The 22,671-nt window shown below is 42.4% G+C and overlaps 1 protein-coding gene across 2 annotated transcripts in view; it reads right to left on the reverse strand.

Moving 5' to 3' along the window:
• Nucleotides 1-553: 553 nt before the first annotated feature.
• LOC115539990 (integrin alpha-L) overlaps nt 554-22,671 on the reverse strand; it is a 33,882-nt gene continuing 11,764 nt past the window's right edge. Inside the window, exons 7-26 of one of the 2 annotated variants that reach the window (XM_030350941.1) lie at nt 21,244-21,374; nt 20,994-21,136; nt 20,319-20,469; nt 18,914-19,049; nt 18,756-18,829; nt 18,233-18,353; nt 15,632-15,762; nt 15,382-15,524; nt 14,692-14,842; nt 10,906-11,041; nt 10,748-10,821; nt 10,235-10,355; nt 9,555-9,697; nt 7,448-7,594; nt 6,764-6,961; nt 6,085-6,215; nt 5,227-5,384; nt 4,410-4,567; nt 3,859-3,975; nt 554-1,430 (exon numbers count right to left, since the gene is read on the reverse strand). In XM_030350941.1, coding sequence (XP_030206801.1) covers nt 1,410-1,430; nt 3,859-3,975; nt 4,410-4,567; nt 5,227-5,384; nt 6,085-6,215; nt 6,764-6,961; nt 7,448-7,594; nt 9,555-9,697; nt 10,235-10,355; nt 10,748-10,821; nt 10,906-11,041; nt 14,692-14,842; nt 15,382-15,524; nt 15,632-15,762; nt 18,233-18,353; nt 18,756-18,829; nt 18,914-19,049; nt 20,319-20,469; nt 20,994-21,136; nt 21,244-21,374 — 2,585 coding nt within the window. In that variant the 3' untranslated portion in view covers nt 554-1,409. The remainder of the gene's footprint in view (nt 1,431-3,858; nt 3,976-4,409; nt 4,568-5,226; nt 5,385-6,084; nt 6,216-6,763; nt 6,962-7,447; nt 7,595-9,554; nt 9,698-10,234; nt 10,356-10,747; nt 10,822-10,905; nt 11,042-14,691; nt 14,843-15,381; nt 15,525-15,631; nt 15,763-18,232; nt 18,354-18,755; nt 18,830-18,913; nt 19,050-20,318; nt 20,470-20,993; nt 21,137-21,243; nt 21,375-22,671) is intronic. The other variant, XM_030350942.1, reaches the window with a different exon arrangement.

Below are 22,671 nucleotides of genomic sequence, written 5' to 3' on the forward strand. Positions count from 1 at the left end.
CTTGCAGATGCGGGTCGTCTTCGAGTCCATAATATCTATTTATATACTTCAGTATGCTACAAGATCGTCCTGAAGAAAATGGGAGCAGAGCGTCCACCAGCGCACGGTTATAAGGTCGGACCGCGGACGTGATTGAGGCCCACGCTGTTGGTGGGCGGGGATACAAATTTTTCAGTGCTACGGCTCACGCCTAGGGAAAACCCAATAGCGATAGCCTTAAAAGGCGAAGCCTATACGACATAGAAGCCTGTTCACTAACATCACAACCCGGCGGGGCAAGCGCGAACCCGCAGGGGCCAGCGTTCATAGGGGCAAGGGTCATTGGTGGACCTTTGCATGGTTAATGGAGGATCCATAGTCTGTTCCATAAGTTAATATAGGGAAACTAACGTAACCTGTAGGATTACACGTTTATGTGAATAAACAGGGTTTATAGAGAAATTTGTAAGTTGAATTTACTACCTTTTAATACCTTCACCATATTTTTTTAATGCCAGCCCGACTTCAAGAGAGAGACCATAGGAGTTGGATTAATCAAGATGTCCCAACGGGACTTGGTCCATAGTTTTTAATCAATATATCACAAGGTAGACAGACAGAGGGTGCCAGAGAGAGAGAGTTTTTGTGTCCAGTGTTGAAGTTAAGTTATAATTACCTCGTTAATATTGTTATTACAGTATAAAGGTTTTACATGAAAAAGAACCACGTAGTAACGCGTTACACACAACAGTATGTCTACTTCCAATGCAGATAGAAATATGGGACAGTTGCTTAATTTAGTTTATATGCTACAGGCCGAAAGACTAAATTAATATGCAACTTGTCTTACTTGCTCCTGCATGGGGAGTCCAATTCCGCTACTGAAATGGGTGGAAAGTGCTTACAACTCTCTGTTAGTTAGCGATCTATATCTTCTCTACATATAGTTGTGTTGCGCGAATGGTGCTGAGGGAGGTAGCCTATTTGATTGATTCGCTGAATTGTCCAATCATGTGGTGACAACAAAAAAGAAAAGCGATACCATTGGCCTTGGGCACACTGGTGCGACCCGAGGGCGAATTTTCTTGCGCCAATGAAAAGCTGTCTCTGCTTGATAGACAGCAAAAAGTTAGCGCGCTTACAGTACTCCAACGTGGCCGGCGCCCCTGACTTGGAGGAGGACTTTATTTCGAATGACCAATAACTAGCCTAGCTCAAATCATTGAGGTGGAGACACATTTAAATGGTTGCTGGCAGTGAAAAGTATATCACACAATTAAACGAGGATAAACGCTATGTATTCTTGTTGATTTATTTCGTATTGATAATAGATGATTAATAGTTGGCAGATATATTCAAATTAATATTTCACGGAGGGGCGGCGTCCTAGCGCCCTCCATTGACCCACCGCCACTGGAGTCATTGGTTCATCAGTTCTTCTCGAAGGGGACCTGAAACACAGAGACGTTTGGACCTTCTGGGGTACAATAGAATAACAGATTGTGGGTCATTGAGTAACAAATATGTGCCCAAATGTTGAGGTGAAGTGAAGCACATGAGAATGATGTATTGAATCACGGTAGATTGTGGCCTGTGGGTGAGAGTTTAAATGAGGTGGAAAGCCTTAGGTAAAAGTGATAAGGCTTAGAGTTGACTAAATATGCAGTGTTTTGGGACAGAGATATAATCATGTGCTAGATTAGGCCTTGGAACACTTCTTTACAATTCACAAAACGGATGAAAAAAAGGATTTACTCGCGCGCGCGCGCGCACACAGACACGCGCACACACACGCACACGCACACACAATCTACTGGTATAAGAAACATGAATTAGATAAGGATATCTTACTACTACAACAGCAGGCCTGTCGCACCAGTTACTCATGTGCCAAGCAGCCTGGAGCTCACACACACACACAGCAGGCTCGAGCGCATACATACTGTACACCGCAAGCACGCACATACACGCACATGCGCACCAACATACACGGAAACACACACACACACACAGGCGCGCACACACGCACGCGCGCACACCGCACGTCAAAACAAAGGCAGCAACACACTCGCCGAGGTAAAAGCGTTCACACCAAACGCGACGGGGCGACAGGATCCCATACAAAGTGAACGTAGAGACGCGTATCGGGCAAATTTTTCACACGAGAAAACCGGGGACAAGTTTTGATTTGTCGCGCCACACTTTCGCCGTGCACAGGCAAGCGCGTTCACGAGGATTTGTGGCGCCACAAATTCGCTCGAGTTGAAATATTTCAACTTTGACGCAAATTTCGTGTGATGACAGCCAATCAGCGTTCAACAGCGTGGCCACTGAGTGACATGTGTAAGTAACAGCCAATCAGCGTTCAACCGTCAAACTCAGTGCAGTGCAAAACTCAGTGCAACGGGGTGAACTGCAGCATGGAGGAGAAAGTGAATGTTGCCGTTTGCGACTCCCGGAGCTCTATATATAATATAATAGTATATAATATAATATAATTGTATATATAATATCACGGCCAAAAGCTCTGTGCGCCTCCGGATGGCCGTAGCGCGGGGAGCTCTCATAGGGATTGGGCTTCTCGGGGTTTGTTTACCGGCGTTGCCATGTTTCCGGTCTTGTGTGTTCCAACGGTTTATTAGGTAGGCCTATCTAATAAAGCTCTGTCTATTCAATACTTCATTCACTGCCTCTTCCGTGGTCATTACAATATTATGAATATACTGCGTCGGGTCCTCCGATGTCTCCCTCTTCCACAAAAGGTAAAGACATGCAATGGTGGTTACCTTGTTGTGGCGCGACAAATTCGACAAACTTGCACAGCGACAGATTATGATATGTGGCGCGACAAAACTTCGGCGACAAATTTCGCGTTTGGTGTGAACGCACACGTAAGCATGACGACTCCGCCATCGACACACTCGCAGGTAAGAACACACGCACGCGCACACACCGCAGCGACACTCACAATTTCTCACCTCGACAAGCAACGGCAGGTCGTTCTTTTGTCATATAAAAAACGTTAAATTCAAACATCGCGCAGACCGGCATAGCAACACACAAGTAAAGTGATCTTAAAGAAACAGCGTCCCTATAACACAACGAAAACATGTCAATAACACAGTATGGCGAATAATGTCTATAGAGTCCACCACAAGACTACACTTTGTTGCTCAAATGTAATATTACCCCCCTCCTTGACCCTCCTGAAATGTCTTGCGATATTGATATCCCCCCTTCCCCCTGCGGACTGTTTTAGTTGTTTTATTTTTTTTATGTTTTGTGTGTATGCTATGTGGGACTTTAGGCTACTGCTGCCTGTCTTGGCCAGGACACCGGAAGTGATGTTTAATCTCAATTATGATTATTATTTTCAACTAACCAATAGTAGTTGCCTTGAATTTTGAAATGTCAATGCACTTTTCAACCCTGAATAACAGTAAAAGCTATTTAATAATTGATTTGCATGCATAGTATACTACACTTTCCATTGAACAATTACCCCTGTTAATAATTACAACTAGAGGTTGAGCGAAAATTCTAGTCAAAATAAAATAACAGACAATTATCGGAAAATAGGGTCTAGGTGCAAAGAAATCCCGTAGTTTTCGTTTGTGGTAATTCAAAGTGGTATTATTGCAAATGATAATATGGTATCTTCTAGAAATGATCTACACAGGCATGCAAATCTGCAAAGGCGAAGGCATAATAAACATTATCAAACAAATAAACATTGATCAAATTTGCATCTATGTCCTCGAGATCTATGTTTTCGAGATATAGTTTGTAATGGTATTTTACCAATGCATGCAAGAAATCCCTTCTGATACAGATATATCCAGATCTGTTAGAGCTTCCACCATTTAGTTATCAACATACCTCAGTAGCAGTCTGTGTGGCGCTGTCTGCATTCAGGATGTTAGCGGCTTTCTCGCTTTCATGTTGAGTATAGTTCAGTCTGATGACGACGGGTGATAACGTATCGTACACACAGAACTACAAAGAGAAACGTGTCAGTGGTACAGGACATCTTTCTTCTTATTTCTATTTCTCTCTGTCACACAGTATAAAATCCAACCATTAGTATCACATGGCACTTAATGTAGCCTATGCCTTTATTGTATGTTGTACAAATGTAAAAATGTGTACTTAGCATTATGTAGCGTCTTATCCTAGCTATCTTTGTTGTAATCAGGGAATTGGTTCACCTTACAATTGTTAGTGCTTAGTTCTATGAACATCCTTACTGTACCGACCGTGCTATATTGTTTCTCTTCTGACAAATGTACTTATTGTAAGTCGCTTTGGACAAAAGGTTTCCAAATTGTTAAATGCACCAAATGTAAATTTGTATTTTTTTAAATAAGGCATTATCAACCAACTTTTCTAAAAGTGAAACAAGGAGTGAATCATTAGTGGGGTCAGCGCACCGGCATGCTGACGGAGTGATTGAAGCAGTGTTTGGTCGCCAGCTCCACGGTCTGATGAAGATCTCGTTTGCCTGTTTCACTGAAGAACCCACGGACTGCAGTGTTCAGAGGATCCACATCCAGGCTGTAGGAGATGTTCAGCCCCGTGGTCGTAGTTCCTAGGCACACGTTTAAGGTGAATTGTATTTTAGTGCTTCAGCTTGTCCACGCCCTTAAGGCATGGGTATTAGGCTATTAGTCTATTTAGTATTCTTCTATAAACTTAAACATATTAATTTATCAGGATATTTTCCCACATGGGGGCGGCGTGTGGCTCAGGAGGCAGAGCGGGTTGGCCGGTAACCGGGAGGTTGCTAGTTCGATCCCTGGAGTGTCGAGGTGTCCCTGAGCAACACACCTCGACCTAACTGCTCCCGACGAGCTGGCTGTCTCCTCGCATGGTTGACATCGCCGTCGCCGTCGGTGTGTGAATGTGTGCATAAATGGCTGAATGTTAGGCAGTATTGTAAAGCGCTTTGAGTAGCCACTGGTTAGAAAAGCGCAATATAAAGCATATAACCATTTACATTTGTGGTAAATCGTTTATCGGCTCTTTACAAGATGTCAGACTAGCTTTCTGGGGGTAGATGGGCGTGGTGTAAGGAGTGTGGTCGGTGTGTTCAACTGTAGAATTGTTTGGCCTTCATGTGATTGGCTCACCCATATCTTCCTCAATAGTCGAGTGGGCGGAGTCTAGCTGAACCATAATGCTCACTTACAAACATGTTTGGGTCGATCCCAAGCATCAGGCAGGGTTATGCTTCATGCCGTCGCTTACCAGTCTTACTGCGTGTCACTTCAGCCAAGTCGAAGCACACGGTGAGGACGACCATGGGCAGAGTCCCAGTCTGGGTTTTCGGACACTGGATGCTGGCAGTGCTTATCTCTGCAGGTTCAAAGTGCAGACGCGCCTTGACGTTCACCACTGGCTTGGACCTGGATGACACCAGAGGATCGGGTTAAAGGGGTGCTATCATGCCACCAGGTGTCAGTATGATTAGCCATCACAAGCCATTTCCCCCTGGGCCCTGGTGACATCACTAGTAGGCGTGTCCACCTAGATGTATGATTAATAGATCAGCATAGATCGTGTACCATTAAGGCTCAGTCCTTACGGCAGCGACCTGGGTTCGATTCCTGCCCGTGGTCCTTCGCTGCATGTCCTCCCCTCTCTCCCCCAAACCTTCATGTCTAACTCACTGTATCTTCATGAATAAAGCATAAAAATGCAAATCTAAAATCAACCTAACGTTGTAGACTTATAGTCACAAAATGCAATTCATTTAAAAGTCTGTCCTTTGCCGATCTTTCTAAAGGTGAACATTAGCCTGTCGCTGAAGTGCTGATTATGGTTCCACGTTCACGCAACGCAATGACCACGCAGACGCTTCGACGCAGTCGTGAACCTTGATGGTTCTGCGTCGGGTTTTAGTAAGCGGACCAATCACAGCCCTTGCTGCTGCTTCGCCTCGACGGAAGGTTAACATTTTTGGGAGGCGCACGTCCGGCCCTTGGGGTGGACGCAAGGAGGGGCCGCAAGGACGTAAGGGGTCCGTAACCCCCTTGCGTTGCGTGAACGTTGGGCCGTGGTCAGCCCTTAAACGTTTCCACGGCGGTGAAGTAACGGGACACATACCTCAAGACGACGACAGCGCCACGCGAGCCGACCACCAGGTCAGCCAGCCCGTCCTCCCCCAGGTCGGCGCTGCCGTCCACCGACTGGCCGAAGAAACGGATCCGGGCGTTCGCTGGATCGGCTGTGATCCTCTGAAACACGGCAGACGGCAGGGTCACCCAGGGGCCGCAGGGTTTGACCCCCGAGCCGAACGGTACAGGGCTCTGTCCCCCAAGTACGCAGCTTAGGCATCCTGGAGCAAGATGGCCTCCTCCTCGTACCTACTTTAGTATGACTGTCAGCGAGTTTATTTTGGATATAACGAATAACATATAGATATAACAAATAGCAATGTGTTGTCACACACATTGATACTTATATTATCGTATTATCCTGTATCACATTTTCAACGATTACCAAAACGACCAATAAGTATGTTGTTTTAACATGGAATTCACTTCATATTAAAAATGCAGTTCATAAACATAACTTATTTTTACATCTGTTATTCAGCTACATGTCAACCATGATGAACTTCTTTTAAGTAAAGAAGACTGGACTGTTTGCCCCAGCATCTCTCCAAGGACGAGGTCACTACGTTGGTGTGTGGTCAATGAGTGCAGAAACGACATCAATGAAACAAGCACAGACAACATGTCACCTCGGTGTACTTATCGTTTAACAGCGGTGCCTTACTGACCTGGCTGAAGGCGGGGCGGATCCCGGTGTGTTGGTGACCGAGGTAGATGTACACGGCCCCCCTGAGGTCGTCCTCCATGGGGGCCCCCACGGCCACGTCCCTGAGCCCGTCCCCGTTGAGGTCGGCCAGGGATGAGACCGTGGTGCCGAAGCGGCCCCGCGACGGCACCGTCACGTTCAGCACGCTCTCCAGCTCCAGCTGCCAGAACGTTAGCATTTCGTTAGCCTCTTAGCATAATTGTCTTTAGTCATATTTTAAGGTTTATCTTGGCTTTAGTGTCAAAATTCACACCAAAATAGAGGGGCGGCGCGACTCCATACAAAGTCAATGCAAAGACGCATTTAGACGCAAATTTGTCACCCGATAAAACCTGCGATGCGAATTGATGAATTGCGCGGAATGAACGCCCTCAGTCAAATGGAGGCAGATAGTGATTATGGAGTGTAAAAAGCACTCTGATTGGCTTGGGATACAGCCAATGAGGCACAGTGAATCAGCAGCATTAAGGATAGTAGAGTTAGGTAAGATATCACAATTTGGCCAAAATATGATTTAAGCAATTATGCTATGAGGCTAACGGCTTAGTAATTTGGCAGAACGTGAAGATTATTCACATTTGCAGATGAACAAGAGCTCCACAGTTGAACCCTTGGCCAGGACACTCTACCATTGAGGAGGCCTCACCTTCTTGGTCAGTTTGTAGATGTATATCTGCCCCTCCCTCTTCTCCTGAGGGCAGTGGAACATGGGCGCACCCACCAGGAGGAAGTCAACGTGGCCGTCTGATTGGACGTCTACCAGGCACAGCTCCGCCCCAAAGTATGAGCCAATCTGGGCAGGCGGGGCATTCAAATAGAAAGGTACATTTGAAGGTATAAAGTTACAATAGGGTGGAAAAGTGATTGTTGGTTTGGACTAGGGCCCGACCGATTCATCGGCCTGCCGATTTAATCGGCCGATTATAGCCTTTTTGAAAATAATCGACATCTGCCAAAAAGACGCAGATTACAACCGATTATTATTTTTTTTTTAGAAATGTTATTGCGCTTAGTATCCTGCAGTTTGCGCTCCTACTCGCCTAGCTAACTAACAACTTTAGCTGGAGTAAAAAAGAGGAGATTGAATTTTACCGTACAACATGAAAGCACGCTCGCTCAGGCAGCTGCGCGCTCACCTCCCCAATGTACACAAGACGCATTGTTTGAGCATGTTGTGCCTGTTTTTCTTTAGGTCCCAGGCCATGTTAATTTGTTATACTGTAGACTAACGGTGAGACCATACTGCTCAGCACGCACGTGTTAGTCACTGCTCACAAGCGCAGCACATTGGGAGTTAGTTATTTATTTTACATTTTAAATTACACTAATTTTTGACTGTAAATGTATTCTAAAACACTCAAAGGTTCTGCATTCAATTCACATATTCGTCAAAAGTGTTTAAAGTATATTTAAGGTATCAAAAACTACGTTTTATATGCTTTTTTTTTTTCTTTTTTTAATCGGCCGATTAAATCGTAATCGTAATTTTTCTCTGAAAATAATCGGCATCGGCACTCAAAAATCAATATCGGTCGGGCCCTAGTTTGGACTATGAGAGCGATGTTACGTATACATGAAACTACAGTACATTTTGTTTCTGGATGGAAACGTCCATTTCTCTGCTATTTATTCTAATGATGGTATTCTGAATACATCTGATTGTAGGTTTCTGTGTGTTTACAGACTAGAAAGTGGGTTGAGAGAGAATATCATGTGGAATAGGACCGCAGCTGGTCGGAATCGAACCTTGGGCCCTTTGAAGCATATTACAGAGAGTAACGTATGTAATTAGAGTTCTCTGGATTTTGGATGTCAGAGTCAGAGCTCTGGACTTTGGGCGTTGATTCCTATAGTATCTTCCAACCGAACTTCTGAGTGAAAAACAACACTGGTGGTCCTTCAGAATTCATAGAACCCTGGTCACAAGCGTAAATCTCGTTCTATTTCCTTCTCACTGACCACGAGAGGCCGTAGCAGGAGTTCCAAGGCAGGTTTCGGCAGCTAATGGAGGGGAACCGATTTCTTTCGACTGCAAGAAGCGCATTTCTTTGGGCGCAACCTAAGAATACTCTGGATCCTCCAGCCCGCTCAGAGAATATTCTCCATTGGGCCGCGTCGAGGGACCAGATAGACGGTGCTCTGGAATTCAAAATGACTCGACCACATGCCCTCTATCGGCTTCAAGCCCTCAGAGGCCAAAGCCACTACTGCAGTCAATCGTCCCGGGAATGAACGACGATTGTAACCTTTCTCACCAGGTAAGAAAGCCAGATGCTAGTGGTTGTTAGTGGGACTTTTCCAGTCTGCCCAGTGGGAAAGGGGCTTTTAAATGACAGAGGACTACATGGATAGCGCTCTTGTTGGTTTATTAGGGGCGGCAGAGCGAGCGCTGGCCGTTTCGGCGCCCTAGGCGACTCGACATCAACTTGCGCCCTGGACAGGTCTTCTGAGCGGCAGTAGCTCAGGAGGTAGAGCGGGTCGGCTGGTAACCTGAAGGTTGTTGGTTCGATCCCTGGCTCCTCCTCGCTGAGTGTCGAGGTGTCCTTGAGCAAGGCACCTAACCCTAACTGCTCCCGACCAGCTGGCTGTCGCCCTGCATGGCTGACTCCGCCGTCGGTGTGTGAATGGTGAATGTGAGGCAATATTGTACAGCGCTTTGGGTGGCCACTGGTTAGAAAAACGCTGTATAAATGCAGTCCATTTACATTTATTATTCTAGCTGTATAGATAATAATTAAGAAATGAGGCCCCACCTGTTCTCCGGTCACTCTTTGCAGCACGTTCCAGGTGTTGTCCGTCTTTCTGAAGACCACCACCTCTCCTGTGTGTTTGTACCGCGGTGCCCCGGTGAAGTACAGGGACACCGAATCCTTTTCTCCAGCAGCCACAGAGTAGCCTGCGTGATGGCACACACTGTGTTTAATGACACGTGATTATACCACCGTCACTGATCAATGCTTTGATTTACAGCTCATCGCTCAGCGGGGCGTCACAGACAGATTCTGAATTGTACTACTTTAATAATGGCTCACACTTCTCTCTCTCTGTTAAGGAGTCAATAGGATTCTTTCACCACCTTTTTGTCAAATCTCTCATTAAGATAAAGAGCAGCTGCCATCCTATTACGTCTGTTAGTAAATAAAAAGTACATTCTTGTTACTGCTTTGGGGTCAATTCTTAATGTGGACATTCATATTTTTAATAATGCTAGTTAAGTTAGATGGTTCCTTGTACATTTTACTGAATCTATATCACATTCAAGCAAAATTGGTATTGCAACTGAAATATCCCTAACTGAATCGATTATTTCGATTCCGGACCTTGTGAATCGAAATTGAATCGTTTTGGGAAATCAGTGGCGATACCCAGCCCTTTAAATAAGCATTTATTAAAACCATATGTAGATTCAACGTATTTTCGTTTAGATTATTACCCATGTAGGAGCTGTGCTTCATGTCAGGGTCCTCAATGTGTATCCCTGGTTCTGCCCCGTTCCGTTCATACAGCGAGCCACGCCAGTCTTTAGACCCCACCGAACCCAGCACCAAGGCACCCTGTAGATCAAACAGAAGATCATTTACTTTACATTCACATTCAGCAGACCCGTTTATCCAAAGCGACTTACAATAAGTACATTTGTCATAAGAAAATGAAACAATATATCGCTGTCGGTACAATAAGGATGTTCATAGAACCAAGTGCAAAGCACCAACAATCGCTAGGTTAACCCATTCCCGTGTTCAACATAGATAGCTATGATAAGATGCTACATAACTAAGTACTATAACTAAATACGACATTCAATAAGTGTGTACATTAAGTGCAAGGACGTACAACATACAACAAGTAGGAGGGGAGGGACTTAAGATCACCATTACATCTTATGAATATACTGTATGATTTAACTCAAAAACTGAAATATTAAGGGAAAATAAAATTCCTTTACCTTGTGGTAGACACTACTAAACCCACTCTGAGACATTTCATACTGCAGTTTTTCAGAAAGTGCTGTTCGAGAATCTAAAAAACAAAATTGTATTAAAATATAGAATTAAGAATAGGAGAATTCAAAGACGTTGATACAGAGGGAAAACACCACAGTACCTTCTATGTTAAAGATCTTTTCTTCAAAGTTCTTCAGGATTCCGGCGAGTCCGTTGTAGTTATTGATGTGAAAAGTGTTGTTGGTCTTGGGCTCTGAGGCGAGGGCGTAAAGGTTGTCCAGCTTCACCTGTTGGACCTATCCAGATAAAGCATAAAGTCAATGGCAGCCTGATGTAAACAGGTTCATTGTGCGTCGGTTTCAGGTACGAACTCCACTGCTGGTTATGCATTAGACACGATATATGTATATATGTGTATATGTATATGTATGTATGTTTATATATGTGTGTGTGTGTGTGTGTGTGTGTGTGTGTGTGTGTGTGTGTGTGTATATATGTATACGTATATATATATTAGGGATGGGCCGATAGTCGATTCTATCGACTATCGACGATAGATGGATTCCATCGTCGATCGTCTCAAGTAGCCGATAAAAAGGCGATAATTATATTTTAATAATTAATTATTATTATTATTTATTTATTTATTTATTTTTTAAAAGCGCTGTGGTAGCTATTTTTTCAACTTAAAAAGCACCGCAAATTGTAATTGAAATGAACTGGCACCGGTGGAAAACATACTATGTAGCGCTGACCTGCCGTATTCACTCACTGCTGCGAGAGGAGAGGGGAGGGGCTCGAAACCTACCGGTCTGCTCGCACGGCGAAATGACATCACACCCCGCTGCAACATTTCCGGGTCACGGCTGTGGTACATGAGCTGTGTTCGAAATCGTTCCCTATTCACTCACTGACTATTCCCTATAGTGTCCATGATATAGTGCACTACATAGGGAACGAACAAACGAGAATTCGGACACTACGCTGAACATTTCTAAACGTCATTTGCGTCAGTAAGTGCGCCGGGTATTTGTGTGACGCAGACAGATGCGCCCAGATTGTGTAGACAAACCGGGCACTCTAGAGGAAAGCTGGGGGTTGTATTGATGTTGAATGTTACATTTCCTTTTAACAAGGTTTTTCTTATTATTGTTAAATTGTTAAATCCCAAATAAATTGTTGATATTTCTAAACGAAAGCCGGAGACTCCATCATTAAATGTAGTCGTTTTCGCCGCTTGCGGTTATTGAGCTTCTTCTTCTCCTCCGGAAAAACACGACTGCATTGTATTGTGGTATATGGGAGTAACACGTAGGGAACATCATATGTACACTCACATTTTGGGTATTTTAAGTGCATATAGGGCATGAAATTAACCAGTGAGAATTCGAACAACACTACAAAATAGCGAGCACCCTATATAGTGCACTATATCCGTGATAGGGAACGATTTCGAACACAGCTACGAGCTGTGTGTCATCAGCGTGTGTCATGACAGCGCCGCCGGCGCCGACTTATCGAAACTTAAATCAGCGGAGGCTCAAATATATATATTATAAATGGCCTATTGTTAACATGGGCTATTAACATGATTGATAAATGTGCCCCTTGTTTTCTCTGATTAATAATGTCTCTGTGTTTAGGACAATTTTGGAGAAAATAGGCCTGCAGGGGAAGGTGACTCCCCGGCAGGCAAAGAAAAAAATGAAGTATGTAGGCTACATGTCATTTTAAATATACATTATTTGTTTTAACCATGCAAGTTAATAAACACTTTTGCTGAAATTTGTTTTGATACTGCTGTTGTTGTTAACTGCCATGATTGATTTCCTCTGCCTTAGGATTGCAAGTATCCAGGTTCAGGAGAGGGGGTAGGTGGGAAACCCGGTGCTGCCACTTGGCCCTGGTTGGTCCCCATGGATAAGGTATGGGGACAGAGGCATTCCACCAACCCCCCTGTCCTAATTGCCTCCATCCCTGAGAACACACCAGGGCCAAGTACAGCAAGTACAGCAGTGGTGGATCAGGAGGTGGAGGACAAGGATCAGGACGAGGAAAGACAGCGAGGGCCAAGGTCCAGAAAGAGGGACAGAGATGAAGACATGTTCCAGAGTCGCTCACTATCTTCCGAAAAGGACTCAAGACTCACCTGTTCAGAGTCCACCTCGACTCTGCATAGCAATCCTCCCCCTTCTGGCCACCATTGTAAACTGTGTTGTTTTGTATTGTATTATAGTACTTAACTGTGTAGCAACTGCAGTAGCTGCTATCATGGCTGAAACACAGGGAATTGGTTAGCCTAGCGATTGTGGTACTTGCACTTGGTTCTATGAACATCCTTTCTGTACCGACAGCGATATATTGATGCACTTCTTATGACAAATGTACTGATTGTAAGTCGCTTTGGATAAAAGCGTCTGCTAAATGTAAAATGTAAATGTTCCAGTTAATAAAAGAGGACATGAGGCTACAAAGGGAGGCAGAGGAGAGAAGAGCCCAGGAGAGCAGGGAAAGAATGGATAGGTTTTTCTCAATTTTGGAGCGTTTGGTGGACAAATAACTTGTGTTCTGTTCTATTTAACACATTGTTTATTATTATTTACATATTTATTGAAACTTATTTAACTAACTATTTAACTAACTTTTTTGACTAACTTTATTAAAACCCTAACTATTTTTTTGTATTGACTAATGTATTCATATATAACTTATAAAACATATATACAACAATAAAACTATTTACAACAAAAAACATTCATGTGACTATTTGCAACAATTATTATAAAACTACTATATAGAAAACATAATGATCAATAATAATTTTTGTTGGTTTCTTTGTACTTTCTTTCGCGCTGTCCGGTTTAACTTCTGTTTACTAACAGGTCAGGTCAGCTGTCAGGGTTGCTAGGTGACAGGAGCAGCGCGTGGTCACGCAAGATAAAGGGCGGTAACGGTTTGTTACGTAAACCGGAAATGCTCCGTAGGCTAGACCGTCCCATTTCTTCGGCCTTCGGAGTGTCCTTCGCGGTCTACGAAGGCCGCATCCTTCGAAGGACGCGGTCTACGAAGGATGCGTCCTATGAATTGGGACACAGCCTTAGACTGAGCGGCAATGCAGGCAGAGCGGGTTTGTTATCGACAGTATTGCCAGATTGGGCAAATTTCCCGCCCAATGATAATTTCCCCAGCCTAACGTGGTTAAAAGTAGCCCAATTGGGAGGGAAATCTGCCCAATCTGGCAACACTGCTCACCAGCCAGGGATCCTGCTGATTGGTTCATAGCGCAGCGCGACTAGATTATTGCGCGAATCAGACGCCTGTAAGGTCACACCCACTCAGAGGAGGACTTTCCTCCACTCTCCCATTGAAACTCATGTTATTCACCGGCCGCCAGTACTTTCTGGGAAATGAATTGGAGTCAACGGAGGCTGAGGGAGGACCTTCCTCCCTGAAGTGATTGTCAAAAGGCGATAGGGGGTGCTAACGTCCCTTTACCCAGGGAAACAAACATTATATATTCAAAGCCATTAAAGTAGTCATATTTAAGGGCATTAATTCATTACAGTAGTCTGGGCAATCTACATTTTTTATTCTCAACAATGTTAAGGAGGATCTTCCTCCCTCTCCTCAATGGAGAAGCCTCCACTGATGCCCTAAACAGGGCATCTTTAGATTTAGCATGCAAAAAAAATGTTTCACATGTAAGTCTAAACCAACATTACTCATGCAACACAATCAGGTGAAGTAGAATGCAGGGTGAAAGAGAGTTCAAGGTATACACCTAGGTTTCAGGTTTACCAATAATTGACCAAAATTCAACCACAAGCGTTTCCAGAAGCCTTCCCCCAACCTGAAAAGGAGCCTGACTGACGGTCTGACCCCAGCCCGCGTTCAGCGGGTTAATGCTGACACCCCCCCGAGGGGAGGTTTCATGTTTCCAACTCACCCCAATCACAAGGCGTATGATTTCTTTCTCATCATATTTCTTCACAATCCCATTCCTGTCTCTGTCGCTGGGGTCCCCGTCTGTGATGATCACCAGGACCTTGGTGGCGTCAGGAGAGGCCCCCGCAGTCTGGTTCTCAAAGAGTTCGTCCCTGAAACCGACGCACAATGAACCTGTTTATTAGTGCTGATGACGAAGAGTAGGCTCATCTTGGGTCTTCAACCACGGGACCAGCAGTGTGCACGTAAACGCAGGTCCACTGTGACACTTTCACTGGGTCAACGAGTGGTGATGGCCAGTGATGTGGGGTAACAAGCACAAACTATATTCACAGACTCTGTCTTATTTCCCATTCAAGATCTTGCACTTAATGTACGCACTTATTGTATGTTGTACGTCCTTACACTTAAAAAATTGTGTGTGGCATCTTATCCTAGTTATCTTTGTTGTGTACGGGGAATGGGTTAACCCAGCGATTATTGGTGCTTGGCACTTGGTTCTATGAACATCCTTACTGTACCAACAGCGACGTATTGTTTCTCTTTCTTCTGAGAAATGTACTTATTGTAAGTCGCTTTGGATAAAAGCCACTGCTAAATGCCCTTCATGTAAATGTTAATGTAAATCCTTGAATATCCCTGAAACAAGGCAATTTCATGCAAAGGCAGAAAGAGGTTTGTCTCAACCCACAGAGTGTAGTCCAGCGCCTTGTACGTATTGGTGATAGACTGCATGAACCCCTCGTTCCTCAGTAGCTTCGTGGCCTTCCCGCTGTGGTAATCGTTGAAGTCGAACACTTTCCTAGGCTTTAACGAAAACTGGACTGCAGCAAACTGAAAATAGGATTCAGGATAATACGATGATATTAGTGTTAGTAAGCGTGACAAAAAATAGCACAAGATCACTATGATATGATGCGATTTGTGATGCGTTTTGTTACTTTGATGGAGGAGTTCTTGATGCTGTTCATGATATCCAGAATGAATTCTTTGCTCTGGTTGAATACATCCCTGGTCATACTTGCAGAGCCGTCAAATAGAAAGACGAGGTCCACTGTTTTCTTTGTACTATCTGTGAATGAACGACCAAACAATGAGATATGTCATTAATTATACAAGGGATGAAATAAGAATTTTGTTAATGAAGTAATGTAAATCTTGACTATGCAAATGTGTCTAAGCATAAATATAATAGGCGTTATCCCTATATATTAAAATATATATTTTGGGTTAACCTGCAGCTGCGTTTTACCTTGATCTCAAATGCTGTGTCTTCCGAGAAATTCACATCAGACACTAGAGGGCGTATTTTGTGCGTGTTAGTCTAATCTAAGAGACTAAACCAGTTTGCAGGATGAAACAAGGCTCCATCATAACCAACACACATACAGAATTAGTTTTATGAATAATAGGTATGATACATTTACACTTATTACACCAGGTAGGCCTTCAGTACAATACAGGCTACAATATAGGAGTTGCTTAAAGTGCCCAACTAAAACTCTACAAACAGATTATTTGTATGTAAAAAAAAAATGAACGCACAGAGGATCGTACCATTCAACAAAACATATAAACTCCTTCTCCGAGAATTGAAAGGCGTGACATTATCCTAATTACTCACATGGGCCTATAATTCGTCTTCAATTAATTAAGTAATCACGTTTGCATACACACACCAAGAGAAAACCATGACAAGTAATTGATTGACGTAGGTGAGGGCAGATTCCAGACTCAGATTTCCACAAAAAGTAGCCTAGACTATTTCATAATATATGTCAACATTTTTAATTTTTATTATATTAAAGTTCATTTTACATTCCCATTAAGTTTTTGTTGGTAATTATAGCACAAAATGCATCCACCATGAAGGTAAGATTGCATCTGCTCTGGGGTATACTAGAAATCAGGTTTCCAAGCAGTTTAAACCGAGTCAGCTAGGAATCAGCTGATCCTGTACGAGTCGTTACACAGCAATGACGTTCAACCTCGTGCTTAGCTGCGTGTTAAACTCCGAAACCTCAGTTTTAAGGAGTACGGTTTTAAAGCGCAGCACAGCTAGCGCAATGCTAACTGACAGAGCAATCGGCCCATCATGTTCAAGCGAAAGTGTACTTTCATTTTATTTATTAGTTTATTTAGCAGGGACAATGCACAGCTCATTAGCAGTACCCGAGTTAGCTAAAAGCTAAATTTCATCTGTAGTCCCTGGGCAGAAAACAGAGGATAACATCTCTGTCAAAAGGGAAACCTAACACTGAAGTATCGAAACAATAACACACAATTTTACCACAGTAAAACACAACAACACAATACGAACAATAAAATCACAACATTAGGACACCACAACAACAGCAACAACAGCATAACAACAGTCTATGCATGATGAGTTCATGCTTGGGTCAATTTCAGCCATGATTTCATCTTACATTTAAAACCAGCAAAGGTGTTCCACTCTCTTATCTCGCTTGGTACTGAGTTCCAAGACTTTGTGGCTCTTACTGAAAAAACGGACAGGCCAAACTCAGTGGATCTGTGCTGTACTACACATTCCCCTCTGTTGGACGTTCTAGTTCTCCTTCCATTGTCTGAGCGCAATGACACAAACTCAATCAACGGAGGCGCGGGCAAATCGTGCATTATTTTATAAACAAAACATACATCAGCAAGAAACCCAAAACTTCCAAAGGTCGTAAGATTATGTCTTTGAATTATGTTACAGTGGTGATATCTTAATCGCTTTTTGTCCAGTACTTTGAGTGTTTGTTTGTAAAGTGTTTGCAGTGGAGCAAGTGTTGTTTCTCCAGTTTGTGACCAGCTTGTAATACAGTATGAGATGTGTGAAAAGATCATGGAGTGCATGTAAAGTTTGGCTGCATCTAGAGGGAGCTGGTTCCTGATGTGCCTAAAATTCCTTAAATTGAATTTGACTCTATTACACACCTGCTTCAAATGTTTCTTAAATGAGCTGTGAATCAACAGTTATTCCATGTCACACACTGTGTTTAATGACACGTGATTATACCACCGTCACTGATCAATACTTTGATTTATAGCTCATCGCTCAGCGGGGCGTCACACACAGATTCTGAATTGTAGTCCTTTATTATGTCCATGATTGTAGTACTTTAACAATCGCTCACTCTTCTCTCTCTCTGTTAAGGAGTCAATAGGATTCTTTCACCACCTTTTTGTCAAAGCTCTCATTAAGATAAAGAGCAGCTGCCATCCTATTACGTCTATTAGTAAATAAAAAGTACATTCATGTTACTGCTTTGGGGTCAATTCTTAATGTGGAGATTCATATTTTTAATAATGCACCAGGTTAGATGGTTACTTGTACATTTTACAGAATCTATTTCACATTCAAACAAAATTGGTATTGCAACTGAAATATCCCTAACTGAATCGATTATTTCGATTCCGGACCTTGTGAATTGAATTCGAATCGTTTTGGGAAATCAGTGGCGATACCCAGCCCTTTAATTAAGCATTTTTTAAAACAATATGCAGATTCAACGTATTTTCGTTTTGATTATTACCCATGTAGGAGCTGTGCTTCATGTCAGGGTCCTCAATGTGTATTCCTGGTTCTGCCCCGTTCCGTTCATACAGCGAGCCACGCCAGTCTTTAGACCCCACCGAACCCAGCACCAAGGCACCCTGTAGATCAAACAGAAGATCATTTACTTTACATTTACATTCAAGGCATTCAGCAGACCCTTTTATCCAAAGCGACTTACAATAAGTACATTTGTCATAAGAAAGTGAAACAATATATCGCTGTCTGTACAATAAGGATGTTCATAGAACCAAGTGCAAAGCACCAACAATCGCTAGGTTAACCCATTCCCCGTGTTCAACATAGATAGCTATGATAAGATGCTACATAACTAAGTACTATAACTAAATACGACATTCAATAAGTGTGTACATTAAGTGCAAGGACGTACAACATACAACAAGTAGGAGGGCAGGGTCTTAAGATCACCATTACATCTTATGAATATACTGTATGATTCAACTCAAAAACTGAAATATTAAGGGAAAATAAAATTCCTTTACCTTGTGGTAGACACTACTAAACCCACTCTGAGACTTTTCATACTGCAGTTTTTCAGAAAGTGCCGTTCGAGAATCTAAAAAACAAAATTGTATTAAAATATAGAATTAAGGATAGGAGAATTCAAAGACGTTGATACAGAGGGAAAACACCACAGTACCTTCTATGTTTAAGATCTTTTCTTCAAAGTTCTTCAGGATTCCGGCGAGTCCGTTGTAGTTATCGATGTGAAAAGTGTTCACGGTCTTGGGCTCTGAGGCGAGGGCGTAAAGGGTGTCCAGCCTCACCCATTTGACCTATCCAGATAAAGAATAAAGTCATTGGCAGCCTGATGTCTGAGGAAAGGCACCACAACGTTGGTTCTGGTAACTGCAAATAAGCTACTGCTGGTTATGCATTAGACACGATGTATGTATATGTAAGGGATAATGTATAGAACGCCGGTCATTATCGAGAAAATAAGCCCCGACAGGGCGAACAGGACACCGACGCGCAGCGGAGGTGTCTTGCTTCGCCATGAAGGGGCTTATTTTTCGATAATGACCGGTGAAGTTCTATACATTAACCCGCTTATTACACGGCTACTTGCCAAAACGAAACAATTTATTTACAATGTATTTGTTACCAGCATTCATAGTGATGATCAGCAGAGAAATAGTCCGCCCAAGATGTTGACGTCGTCGCTTAGCAACCGACAGCGCTTGGGTTGATACATATCCCGCTTATTACATTGACAAGTTACCGGACTACGTGCAGAGTGATACCAAAGGCAAAAATTCATTTTGTTTACCTTGACAGCGGTCATTATTCATCCGTTGCCAATGAATTATCAAAAAATAATTGACTGCCGGAAGTTGTGAAGTGCCCATGCAAGTGAACGGAACATTGAAAAGACCTGTGTAATATATATATATATATATATATATATATATATATATATATATATATATATATATATATATATATATATATATATATATATATATATATACATTCATAGACACATATGTGTATATATATATACATATATATATATATATATATATATATATATATATATATATATATATATATATATATATATATATATATATATATATATACACACACATAGACACATATGTGTATATATACACACATATGTGTCTATGTGTGTGTGTATATATATATGTATATTTATGTATATTCTGGACTGTATAGTAGTTAATATTAACCAAATTGTAAAACTAAAATAAGTAAATAGGGCATCTTTAGATTTAGCATGCAAAAAAAAGGTTTCACATGTAAGTCTAAACCAACAGTTCTACTTCATTTATTAGGACTCAGGATATAATGGATTAACATCTTACTCATACAGCACGATCAGGTGAAGTAGAATGCAGGGTGAAAGAGAGTTCAAGGTATAGACCCAGGTTTCAGGTTTACCAATAATTGACCAAAATTCAACCACAAGCGTTTCCAGAAGGCTTCCCCCAACCTGAAAAGGAGCCTGACTGACCCCAGCCCGCGTTCAGCGGGTTAATGCTGACACCCCCCCGAGGGGAGGTTTCATGTTTCCAACTCACCCCAATCACAAGGCGTATGATTTCTTTGTCATTATATTTCTTCACAATCCCATTCCTGTCTCTGTCGCTGGGGTCCCCGTCTGTGATGATCACCAGGACCTTGGTGGCGTCGGGAGAGGCCCCCGCAGCCTGGTTCTCAAAGAGTTCGTCCCTGAAACCAACACACAATGAACCTGTTTATTAGTGCTGATGACGAAGAGTAGGCTCATCTTGTGTCTTAAACCACGTGACCAGCAGTGTGCACGTAAACGCAGGTCCACTGTGACACTTTCACTGGGTCATCAATCAGAGTGGTGAGGGCCAGTGATGTGGGGTAACAAGCAAAAACTATATTCACAGACTCTGTCTTATTTCCTATTCAAGATCTTGCACTTAATGTACGCACTTATTGTATGTTGTACGTCCTTGCACTTAAAAAATAGTATGTGCCATCTTATCCTAGCTATCTTTGAGGTATAGGTTAACCCAGCGATTATTGGTGCTTGGCACTTGGTTCTATGAACATCCTTATTGTACCAACAGCGACAGATTGTTTCTCTTTCTTCTGAAAAATGTACTTATTGTAAGTCGCTTTGGATAAAAGCGACTGCTAAATGCCCTTCATGTAAACGTTAATGTAAATCCTGAAACAAGGCAATTTCATGCAAAGGCAGAAAGACGTTTGTCTCAACCCACAGAGGGTAGTCCAGCGCCCGGTACGTGTTGGTGAGAGACTCCATGAACGGCTCGTTCCTCAGTAGCTCCGTGGCCTCCCCGCTGTGGTAATCGTTGAAGTCGAACACTTTCCTAGGCTGTGACGAAAACTGGACTGCAGCAAACTGAAAATAGGATTCAGGATAATACGATGATATTAGTGTTAGTAAGCGTGACAAAAAATAGCACAAGATCACTATGATATGATGCGATTTGTGATGCGTTTTGTTACTTTGATGGAGGAGTTCTTGATGCTGTTCATGATGTCCACAATGAAGTCTTTGTTCTTGTTGAATTCATCCCTGGTCATACTTGCAGAGCCGTCAAATAAAAAGACGAGGTCAACTGTTTTCTTTGTACTATCTGTGAATGAACGACCAAACAATGAGATATGTCATTAATTATACAAGGGATGAAATAAGAATTTTGTTAATGAAGTAATGTAAATCTTGACTATGCAAATGTGTCTAAGCATAAATATAATAGGCGTTATCCCTATATATTAAAATATATATTTTGGGTTAACCTGCAGCTGCGTTTTACCTTGATCTCAAATGCTGTGTCTTCCGAGAAATTCACATCAGACACTAGAGGGCGTATTTTGTGCGTGCTAGTCTAATCTAAGAGACTAAACCAGTTTGCAGGATGAAACAAGGCTCCATCATAACCAACACACATACAGAATTAGTTTTATGAATAATAGGTATGATACATTTACACTTATTACACCAGGTAGGCCTTCAGTACAATACAGGCTACAATATAGGAGTTGCTTAATGTGCCCAACTAAAACTCTACAAAGAACAGATTATTTGTATGTAAAAAAAAAATGAACGCACAGAGGATCGTACCATTCAACAAAACATAAAAACTCCTTCTCCGAGAATTGAAAGGCGTGACATTATCCTAATTACTCACATGGGCCTATAATTCGTCTTCAATTAATTAAGTAATCACGTTTGCATACACACACCAAGAGAAAACAATGACAAGTAATTGATTGACGTAGGTGAGGGCAGATTCCAGACTCAGATTTCCACAAAAAGTAGCCTAGACTATTTCATAATATATGTCAACATTATTAGCGTTTTTATTATATTAAAGTTAATTTTACATTCCCATTAAGTTTTTGTTGGTAATTATAGCACAAAATGCATCCACCATGAAGGTAAGATTGCATCTGCTCTGGGGTATACAAGAAATCAGGTTTCCAAGCAGTTTAAACCGAGTCAGCTAGGAATCAGCTGATCCTGTACGAGTCGTTACACAGCAATGACGTTCAACCTCGTGCTTAGCTGCGTGTTAAACTCCGAAACCTCAGTTTTAAGGAGTACGGTTTTAAAGCGCAGCACAGCTAGCGCAATGCTAACTGACAGAGCAATCGGCCCATCATGTTCAAGCGAAAGTGTACTTTTATTTTATTTATTAGTTTATTTAGCAGGGACAATGCACAGCTCATTAGCAGTACCCGAGTTAGCTATAAGCTAAATTTCATCTGTAGTCCCTGGGCAGGAAACAGAGGATAACATCTCTGTCAAAAGGGAAACCTAACACTGAAGTATCGAAACAATAACACACAATTTTACCACAGTAAAACACAACAACACAATACGAACAATAAAATCACAACATTAGGACACCACAACAACAGCAACAACAG

Source organism: Gadus morhua, chromosome 3 (genome assembly GCF_902167405.1).
Source record: "Gadus morhua chromosome 3, gadMor3.0, whole genome shotgun sequence".
Classification (NCBI taxonomy): domain Eukaryota; kingdom Metazoa; phylum Chordata; class Actinopteri; order Gadiformes; family Gadidae; genus Gadus; species Gadus morhua.